Source organism: Chanos chanos, chromosome 1 (genome assembly GCF_902362185.1).
Source record: "Chanos chanos chromosome 1, fChaCha1.1, whole genome shotgun sequence".
Classification (NCBI taxonomy): Eukaryota; Metazoa; Chordata; class Actinopteri; order Gonorynchiformes; family Chanidae; genus Chanos; species Chanos chanos.
In genome coordinates, this window is record NC_044495.1 from 41139711 (window position 1) to 41150540 (window position 10830).

The window sequence follows — 10830 nt, forward strand, 5'->3', positions numbered from 1 at the left end:
ATGGAGCATCTTAACAGGGCTACGTCAAGTTCAAAAGAAAAACTGAACTCTACTGGTTAATCTCTGTAGCGGAGTACTCTGTGTATTCTCATGCACATATTTCTAGGCGGTGCTTTCAACATTCTTGACGAGTATCAAGTTAGTTAGCACAGTAACAAGTTAGCATAGTTTTGTACAGCTTTGGCATTTTTATGAGATCAAATTTTTTTTATCAAATGATTTTTTAATTACTGATAGTAATAATATTTTCTTTTTTCCCTACTTGCTCTCTCTCTCTCTCGCTCTCTCTCTGTCTCCCAGGCACGGCCCGCGGTATTGTGGTGTGTACAGGTGATCGCACAGTCATGGGCCGTATCGCGACCTTGACCTCTGGTCTGGAGACTGGCAAGACGCCCATCGCCAAGGAGATAGAACATTTCATCCACATCATCACGGGCGTAGCCGTCTTTCTGGGCGTCACCTTCTTCATCCTCTCCATCATCCTGGGCTACAGTTGGCTGGAGGCAGTCATCTTTCTCATCGGCATCATCGTTGCTAACGTCCCAGAGGGTCTGCTGGCCACAGTCACTGTGAGAACCAACTCTTATGTCTGTGTCTCTGGAGTCTGTCTTTCATTTCTGTCACCTGCCACAAGATCACATCCATTTTGTGTGTGTGTGTGTGTGTGTGTGCGAGCGCGCACATACGTGTGTGAGTGTGCGTTTGTGTGTGTGTGTGCATATGTGATTTACCCCAGATATAAATCTCTGTGAGTGTGAGTGTGTGTGTGAGCAAGTGTTTGTCGTGCTATACCTGTTTGTTCCCCTCTGTGTGTGCAGGTGAATGTCTGTGTTTGGGGGTGAATCCACGTGTAGAACTGTTGTGTTTCTGTGACTGTGTGTATGTTTGTATATGTTTTCTGACTGTTTTTAGTTTACTGTGACAGTGTTGGTAAAGCTGATTTGTTGTGATTGTGCCTGTGATAGTGTTACTGTGGTGATGTGATGCATTCATAACCTTTCCTCTTTGTGACTGTGATCTGTCTGTGACTCACACTGCGTAAAACAAACAAACAAACAAAAAACCAAAACAAAAACAAAGCTTGTGTTTGTGTATTCTTAGTGATTCCTTTACCTCTCTCCTCAAAATTCTCTCTTTATCTGTGACTCTGTGACTGTCTGTGACTCTTTCGCTGTCTTTCTCTCTTTCTCTTTTTCTGTCTCTCTGTTTCTTTTCTTTCTGTGTATGTCCCTCTCTGTGCTCTTTTTCAGAATCTCACTGTTGAAAGCCTAGTCCAGTGTGAGCACTGAAAAAGTTTTTTCTATCTGGTATCTATAGGTGTATGCTAACTGTATGAGAGTAAGCTAACTGTTAGAGAGCTCAACTGGATGCTTGGCTGTGCTCTTTCTCTGCGCTCTTTGCTTGGCTTTGACAAGCCCACGGGCTGTGCTACAGGCTAGACTGTGCTTAGCTAGCTGTGCTACACTGCACTCAGCTCTCTCTGGACTTTTCTAGAAAAAAAAAAATTCTCTGTGTGTAAATGCCGCTCCACTCCAAAACTGCACGTGCACTGTGCTAACCGAATTGAAATGTCATGCTTTACCGAACACTTTTTTTCTCTTTTTCTTTCTCATTCCCCCACCCCATTCTCTCCTTCTGTCATTCTTTCCTGAATATCTCTTTTTTTCTTGTTTTTGCTTTATTTCTCCTTCACCCGCTCTCTCCTCTCCCTCTTTTCTCTTGTGTATTATTCTTTTCTCCACTCTCTCTCTCTCTCTCTCTCTCTCTTTCTCCTTTTCTCTCTCTCAGGTCTGTCTGACGTTGACTGCTAAGCGTATGGCTCGTAAGAACTGTCTGGTGAAGAATCTGGAGGCTGTGGAGACTCTGGGTTCGACCTCCACTATCTGTTCTGATAAGACTGGAACCCTGACCCAGAACCGCATGACCGTGGCCCACATGTGGTTCGACAACCAGATCCATGAGGCAGACACCACTGAGGACCAGTCCGGTGAGAAAAACAACCCAGCAAATTAGTTTGATTGCTCCTTTTGTAACATAATGAATATCAAGTGTAAGAAATAAACTACAAAATCAAAATGATTCAACACTGCAGATGCTATAAAATCTGATGCTATAAAATGAAGTTTTATGGGAGAAGTGAATTCAGACACTATTCTTTGAATTCAGTACTAATGTACGGTCATCAGTGTCGGCAATGCATCATTTTCAAGGCGAACTGGAACGAGAAAGTGAAGAATCTTTTCCAAGTGATGAGATGAATAAAAATTTTTAAAAAGTTATTAATAGAGAATAAACATAACACCAGTGAAACAAGTGGCTGCTATAGTGACACTAGCAGCATTAGTGCCAAATTGTTCAATGAAAGAACAGAGTGAATAAATGAAATTCCAAATGAATGAAAGGAGTTCCAGAAGAATGAAATGATATTAAAATCAGAACATTTCTGTGTCATGTGACCTGGTAGTGTAGGTATTTGTGAGATAATACTCTCCCTTCTCTCTCTCTCTCTCTCTCTCTCTCTCTCTCTCTCTCTTTCAGGTGCATCGTTCGATAAAAGCTCGGTGACTTGGGTGTCTCTGGCTCGCATTGCCGCACTGTGTAATAGGGCCGTGTTTAAGGCGGGACAAGAGTCCCTGCCAATCCTGAAGCGGGACGTTGCCGGCGACGCCTCCGAGTCAGCCCTACTGAAGTGTATCGAACTGTCCTGTGGGTCTGTTAAAGCCATGAGAGAAAAGTACAAGAAAGTGGCTGAGATTCCCTTCAACTCCACCAACAAATACCAGGTTATACACACACACACACACACACACACACACTCACACACACTTACTTCAGCTTACCACAGTATAAACAAGTTATTCTTTGAGACATTAGTGATAAGATACTGCAGTGTTGTGGCTCACAGAGGAACTCTGAACTTTGTTCTTCATCTACACACATTTCACTAACACACAAACACCATGCCAAACATGCACTCACTGTGTGTGTGTATGTGTGTGTGTCATCTCCAGCTGTCTGTGCATGAGACAGAGGATCCTGATGATAACCGCTACCTGCTGGTCATGAAGGGGGCGCCAGAACGCATCTTGGACCGCTGCTCCACCATCTTACTGCAGGGCAAAGAACAGCCCATGGACGAGGAGATGAAAGAGGCCTTCCAGAACGCCTACCTCGAACTGGGAGGACTGGGAGAGCGTGTGCTGGGTACGAGAGATACAAAGAGATAGGGAGAGATGAGGGGAAGGAGGAGGGAGAGAGAAAGAGAGACAGAGTCAAATGAAACATTTGGGGTAGAAACATCAAAGCCACCGACATGTATGAGTGGGGAAAAATGACAAGAGGAAAGAGAGGAACAGAGACAGTGTAGACACGAGGGAGAGAGAGAGAGAGAGGGAGGGAGGGATGGAGGGAGAGGGGGCGGGAGGAAGTGAGAGAGTCAAAGTGAAGAGACAGAGAAAGAGGAGAAATGGACGTTTTGATTTTGAGATAAAGGGGTGTGTGTGTGTGTGTGTGTGTGTGTGAGAATGTGCATGTGTGAGAAAAAATATAGAGTGAGTGAGTATGAGAGGAGTAGACAGAGGGATGACGGGAGGATAGAGAATAGTGCTCTGAAGCAAGGATGAGTCAGAAAGAGAGAGATGTGGGGAGGGAGGGAGGGAGGGAGAGAGAGAGGGAGAAAAGGACCAGGTGATGAACTGACACTGAGAGATAAAAAGAAATAACAAAAACAAAATGTGGGAGAAAATCACTCAAAGCCTTTTCTCTCTCTCTGTCGTTATTTCTCTCTCCCTCTACATCTCTCTCTCTCTCTCTCTCTCTCTCTCTCTCTCTCTCAATCGCTCTCCCTTTTTCCGTTCAGGTTTCTGCCACCTGCTGTTGCCTGAGGACCAGTACCCTAAGGGCTTTGCCTTTGACACAGATGATGTGAACTTTCAGACTGATAACCTGTGCTTCGTCGGTCTGATGTCCATGATCGACCCGCCCCGTGCCGCTGTCCCCGACGCCGTGGGCAAGTGCCGCTCCGCGGGCATCAAAGTCATCATGGTGACGGGAGACCACCCCATCACTGCCAAGGCTATCGCTAAAGGAGTGGGCATCATCTCAGAGGGCAACGAGACTGTGGAAGACATCGCTGCCCGTCTCAATATACCCGTCAGTCAGGTCAACCCCAGGTAACACACATGCATATACTGTATACTTACTTATATTAGTACTCATATACACCCACATACACCCACACACACACACAGACGTATACCCCAGGTAACACACATGCATATACTGTATACTTACTTGTATTAGTACTCATATACACACACATACACACACACACACGCCCACAGACGTATACCCCAGGTAACACACACACACACACTGATGTACATCGGTACTCATATATACACACATATATGCACATGAATACATGCTCTCTCTCTCTCACACACGAACACATATGAGCGCGCCCAGACACACATGTATGAGACCACAGATACCTGGGAAGGTCTTTTAAATGTTCTTTTTTATATGGAAATGTTTGGCCTCATCTCAAAACTCTTTCATAGTTTCTTTTCTCCCCTTCATCTGTTTTATTTGGGGAGAGCTCACAGAGCAATTCGGAGTTTAGAGTTGATTTTCAGTCCACAGTGCAAAATTAAAGCGTCAAAGTGTATTGGTATCAAAAATCTTTCTTTTTCTTTTTTTTTCATTAATCATTGATTTTATCATATTTTTCGTATGTGTGTGTGTGTGTGTGTTAGGGATGCCAAAGCGTGTGTGATCCATGGCTCTGATCTAAAGGATCTATCTCCAGACCAGATTGACGAGGTCCTCAGGAACCACACAGAGATTGTTTTTGCCAGAACCTCACCTCAGCAGAAACTCATCATCGTAGAGGGCTGTCAGAGACAGGTATAACACACACACACACACACACACACACACACACACACACACACTCAGAGTTTTCTGTTTTATGGAAGAAGGGATGTTTCATGTGGCAGTTCTGCTGATGAATAACTTTCATTTTGTTCAATAGCTTTTTCTCAGTTATAGTATGACACTGTAGTGACCAGTCATTCTGGATTTGTGAATCAGCTAAATCAATAACTGATCTCTCTCTCTCTCTCTCTCTCTCTCTCTCTCTCTCTCTTCCTCTCCCTCTCTTGCTCCCTCTTTACCCCTCTCTCTCGCTCTCTCTTCTCCCCCCCCCTCGCTCTCTCTCTCTCCCTCTCGTCTCTCCTTCTCTCGCTCTCTCTCTTTCTCTCTCTCTCTCTCACTTACTCTCTCACTCTCTCTGTCTCAGGGTGCTATTGTGGCTGTGACTGGTGATGGAGTGAATGACTCTCCTGCCCTGAAGAAGGCTGACATTGGCGTTGCCATGGGGATATCTGGCTCTGATGTCTCCAAACAGGCTGCCGACATGATCCTATTGGACGACAACTTTGCCTCTATCGTTACTGGAGTGGAAGAGGGTGAGAGAAACAGAGAGAGAGAGAGAAAGAGAGAGAGGGATGAAGATGGGAGATGTGATAACTGTGGAATGGAATGATGGAAATAGAGAGAAGAAGAGAGATTGAAACTATGGACTGAGAAAAGAAGTATGAAAAGAAAGTGACAGACAGTTAGAGGGTGAAAAGAAAAAAGAGATGTGAAAAAGACAGAAATAGGTTGATTAAGATAATATTCTGTGTGTAATTGTTTCCTGTGTCTTTCTTTCTCTTCCACAGGTCGTCTGATCTTTGATAACTTGAAGAAGTCTATTGCCTACACTCTGACTAGTAACATCCCAGAAATCACTCCATTCCTCTTCTTCATCTTGGTCAACATCCCTCTGCCCCTCGGAACCATCACCATCCTCTGCATCGACCTGGGCACTGACATGGTGTGTGACACACTCACACACACTCACACACACACACACACACACAGACTAAGTCATCCTCTGAATTGACCTGTACACCAGCAAGACACTCACACAAACATATCCACATATAAACACTTGAACTTGAAAGACACATGAAATTATATACATCCACATATACAGAGGACATACACAAGCACACACATGCACAGTCTCTCTGTCTCTGTCTCTCTCTCTCTCTCTCTCTGCCCCCCCCCCACCCACCCACAAGCATGCGTGCACACACACACACACACACACACACACACACACACACACACACACAGACAGGCTGTGTCTTTGGGTGTAACTAACAGTAACTCTGTGGTATCAGGTGCCTGCTATCTCTCTGGCCTATGAGGCTGCAGAGAGTGACATCATGAAGCGCCAGCCCAGGAACCCCCACAGAGACAAGCTGGTCAACGAAAGACTCATCAGCATCGCTTATGGACAGATCGGTCAGTCGCTCACACACACACACATGCACATGCACACGCACACAAACGTTACTTATAGAAAGATTGGTCAGCACCGTACACATACACATTATAGACACAGCCACTCGTTACAGACTTACACACACATGAATGCAGAGACACAATACAGATACACAATACAGATAACACAAATGCTGGGACAAACAGTAGACAAGTCACACAGTTGCAAAAACTGCCATGTTCAATATTTTTGTGAACTTAAGAATATATCCCATAACCATCTCTCTGTCTCCGTCTCTCGCTCTCTCTCTCTCTCTCTCTCTCTCTGTCTCTCTCTTTCACTTTGTAGGTATGATCCAGGCTCTGGGTGGTTTCTTCAGTTATTTTGTGATCCTTGCTGAAAACGGTTTCTTACCCTCTCTGCTGGTTGGGATTCGACTCAAATGGGATGACCGCTCTAATAATGACCTGGAGGACAGCTACGGCCAGCAGTGGGTTAGTCTTGAAAAAAAAAATTATCGAGCATAAAATCAACAGGAGGTAGAAAAAAAGGGAAAACCCAATGGTCCCAGCATAGAGTCTTAATTTCTCTCTCTCTCTCTCTCTCTCTCTCTCCCTCTCTCCCTCTCCTCTCTCTCTCTCTCTCTCTCTCTCTCTCCCTCTCTCTCTCCCTCTCCTCTCTCACTCTCCTTCTCTCTCTCTCTCCCTCTCCTCTCTCTCTCTCTCTCTCTCTCTCTCAGACATATGAGCAGCGTAAGATCGTGGAGTTTACATGTCACACGGCGTTCTTCGTCAGTATCGTGGTGGTGCAGTGGGCTGATGTCATCATCTGTAAGACCAGACGGAACTCGGTCTTCCAGCAGGGCATGAAGTCAGTCTTCCTCCTTCTCTATTCTCTTCTGTTCTTCTTCTCTCCCTCTTTCACTCTCACATTCCTCTCTTTTACAGCTGTCTTCTCTCTGTTAAGACACCACAAATTTCATGTCTACCTTTCTTTAGTCTTTATTTTTGTAGTCTGTCTCCATTGGCCTCTGTCATCTTTCTTCTGTCAGTTTTTTTTTCCACATTATTTTTGTTACAATTCCTCTCTTCTCTTATTTGAATACCCTGTCACCTCTCCAGTGACAATGTCTGGACTTTTAGACATCCAGTCTGTGGTTGTGCTCTCTTCTTTGTAGTTTCCTTAGTAACACATTGTAGCAGAGCTCACAGAAAGACTGTTTTTGTGTAAAAATGTGTTTACATTGTAAGTGAGCGTTTCTGTATTTAGAGAGTGTGTGAGTGCAGCACTGTACTCAGACTGTGTGAGCGTGTTTTCATTTTCTATGTTTCTAGATGCTGTATTTAAACAGTGTGTGACTGCACTGTTGTATCTGCGATAGTGAATGAATGTAATGAAGTGTGCAGTGTTGTAAACTTTCTGTTGGTGAGTTTATTTTGACTCCATAACATGTGCATTGTACAGGAATAAGATCCTGATATTTGGGCTGTTTGAGGAGACAGCTTTAGCTGCCTTCCTGTCCTACTGCCCGGGGATGGACGTGGCCCTCAGGATGTACCCACTCAAGTGAGTGTGTCCGAAAACACACACACACACACACACACAAAAAGAGGTCATTGTGCCATTAGTATTAAACACTAACTAAGCTTATTCTGCTGTAACAGGATTCCTCATTGCACTAAATAACTCACTTTTAACCAAAGAATTAGACACAGAGGAAAATAGTCCAGGACTCTGGCACGAAGACCGACTTCTTAAATTCTGTTTTTACAGACCATTCTGTCCATACAGACTGACAATACACACCTCTGTTCGCCACTTTTGCAGGAAATGTTATGTGCAGTAGGTGATTTGTTATTTTTTAACAGGGGAGTTGGCCCAGTGGTCACTGACACTATATAGGGGGATGGCAGGTTAACAAGGGGGATGCATTTTGTTTATTTTGCTAATAAGGGGGATGGTATCCCCCCTCATCCCCCTACAAATCGCCTACTGGTTATATGTGTGGTAAATGAAAGACTGAATACACTTGGGGTTGCTTTCCATATCATTCATTTTAAGCAAACTCGCCTTCTGTGTTAGACCTGACAACAATATGTAAAATGTTTTTCCAGCATTATGAATGACACAATTAGACAGAGGGAGGAGAATACAGTGATATAGCAGCAGGACACTGCCCAATCAGAGATAGAGCTCAGGACCCAGTGTCCAATAAGAGATAGAGCTGAGAACATTAAAACCAATCACAGATATAGAGCACTGGAGCAAGTCCAATCAGAACTGGAGTGAGTGTTTAGTTAGAGGTACAGCACTGGAGTCAGTGTCCAATCAGGGCATGGAGTTGGGATGCAATATTCAATCAGGTATAGAATTAGAACAAATAGCCCAATCAGACGTAGAAATCAGTGTACACTATCCAATCAGAGTTGGAGCTCAGAACAAATTATGTAATTAGAGCCAGAACTTGGTGCAGAGTATGCAGTCAGTGGCAGATCTTAAGGTAGACTGTCCAGTCAGAGTTTGGGCACAATGTCCAATCAGAGGTAGGACTCAGGACGATGTCTAATCTGAAGTATAGTTTCAGTCACAGAACTGCAGAAATACAGAAATTTTACCATCAGCAAACACACCTCTCTGTGCATCTGGACTTTAAGCTGATCTGCACAAAAAACATATACAATTATCAGGGCATATTTGTAACTACAGGACCATCAACATCTGTCTCTCTCTCCCTCTTTCAGACCCACCTGGTGGTTCTGTGCGTTCCCATACAGTTTCCTTATCTTTGTTTACGATGAGATCCGAAAACTCATCCTGCGTCGGAACCCTGGAGGTACGGTGTCCCTTTCACTTCTCCTTTTCTCTCTCTCTCTCTCTCTCTCTCTCTCACACACACACACACGCACACACAGACCTGTACTTGGTGTGGTATACGAATAACTTTCTCTCCCTCTTTTCTTTTCAGGTTGGGTGGAAAAGGAGACATACTACTAAATTATCATTCTGTCCTTTTCATTACTCCACTTCCCTTTCATTCATCCTCCATCTCCCTTTTTCCATATGTCTCCCTTCTCTCCCCAAACCGTGTGAAAAAAAAAACCCCACTCATAATATAAAATGTCAAGAGGATGAGATGATCAGTGACAGAGGACAAAAGGAAAAACTGGCTGATCCTCTTTTTCCTTCTCTGTCCTCCAGGTTTTTTTTTTCTACCTAAAGATGACAGCTTACTCTGCCTGTCCTACTGTGCTGTGTCTTCTGCAGTTAGTGCACTTTTCCCCCTCTGTACAGACACACTGCTATGGTCCAGAACATCAGTGTCTCTCTATTCCTCTCTCTCTCTCTCTGGTTCTCCTTCTACTTCTCTCTCTCTCTCTCTCTCTCTCTCTCTCTCACACACACACATACATTCACGCACACACTCAAATAAAATCATACATACATACACACATACATACACACCACACGCACACACTCGTGCACATGCGTACACACACACACACACACACACTCAAATCTGCTGCCTTTAGACTCTACTGCCACCTAAATTTTGCCAATGGCTGTCACAGTCTGCTACTGCCATTCTCTCCTCTGACCTCTGACCTTTGATCACCACTCTCTCTTCATCACTCCTTTACTTACTCCTCTACCAGTCTCTCCTCCTTCATTCCTCCCTCCAGCACCTCCCATTTCCCTCCTTTCCTCCCCTGCACCATAAGACAGAATGATCCCTCTCCTGACACCACTCATACCCTCTCCAGGGTCGAAAAAAAAAAAAAGATAGAACCCCGCCTACCCTCTCCTGCCTCTACCCTGTGCCTGCCCCCCTCCCCTTCTCTCTCTATCTGTTGTGTTTTCTCTTTTCCTCCTGTGTTGTTGTTGTGTTTTGATAGACTGAGTGGTTTTTAAAACAGTTGCTATTTTTTTTTCTTTTCTCTTTTGTATGTTAGGAGTGAGTCTGAGAGCAGCATTTCGTCTTTTTTGTTTGTTTTACTGACATGATAAAGCACACCACCATCCTCTCCCTCTCCCTCTCTCTCTCTCTCTCTCTCTCTCTCACACACACACACGTTCACTTACACTCTCTCTCTCTTTCTTTCTCACTCCTTCTTTCCCCTTCTGCCTCTCCTGCACTTCCCCCTCCTCCTTCCCTCCTCCTTTCTTCCCCACGTCTGTCTGTCTGTCTGTCTGTCTGTCTGTCCCCGTCCGTCTGTCTGTCTGTTTGTGAAGACTGTGAACATTCCTGCTCCTCCCTCTCTCCCTCGCTCCCTCTCTCCCTCTCTCCCTGATGAAAAGTAAATACAAACAATCTTTCTGTGTCCTAGGAAAAAGAGATTTCTCTCCAATTGCATTATTTAAATAAAGAAGGAAAAAAAGAGGAATAAGGTGTTGTATCTTGCACACCGTGCAGCAGCAGCAGCAAAAAAAAAAAAGAAAAGAAATAAAAAAGAAGGATCTCTCTTTTTCAGTTTGGTCTCAGTTTGTTTTTGTGT

The 10830-nt window shown here is 44.3% G+C and overlaps 1 protein-coding gene across 1 annotated transcript in view; it reads left to right on the forward strand.

Annotated features, from left to right (window-relative positions):
- Positions 1–9331, forward strand: part of atp1a3a (ATPase Na+/K+ transporting subunit alpha 3a) — a gene marked incomplete at its 5' end in the record, with an annotated part of 14316 nt that extends 4985 nt beyond the window's left edge. The window contains 14 exons of the mRNA XM_030784145.1: positions 301–569; positions 1789–1987; positions 2539–2783; positions 3012–3204; positions 3860–4172; positions 4758–4908; positions 5303–5471; positions 5727–5881; positions 6234–6357; positions 6686–6831; positions 7077–7207; positions 7802–7903; positions 9079–9170; positions 9303–9331. Coding sequence (XP_030640005.1) covers positions 301–569; positions 1789–1987; positions 2539–2783; positions 3012–3204; positions 3860–4172; positions 4758–4908; positions 5303–5471; positions 5727–5881; positions 6234–6357; positions 6686–6831; positions 7077–7207; positions 7802–7903; positions 9079–9170; positions 9303–9331 — 2318 coding nt within the window. The remainder of the gene's footprint in view (positions 1–300; positions 570–1788; positions 1988–2538; positions 2784–3011; positions 3205–3859; positions 4173–4757; positions 4909–5302; positions 5472–5726; positions 5882–6233; positions 6358–6685; positions 6832–7076; positions 7208–7801; positions 7904–9078; positions 9171–9302) is intronic.
- Between the last annotated feature and the right edge of the window lie 1499 nt (positions 9332–10830).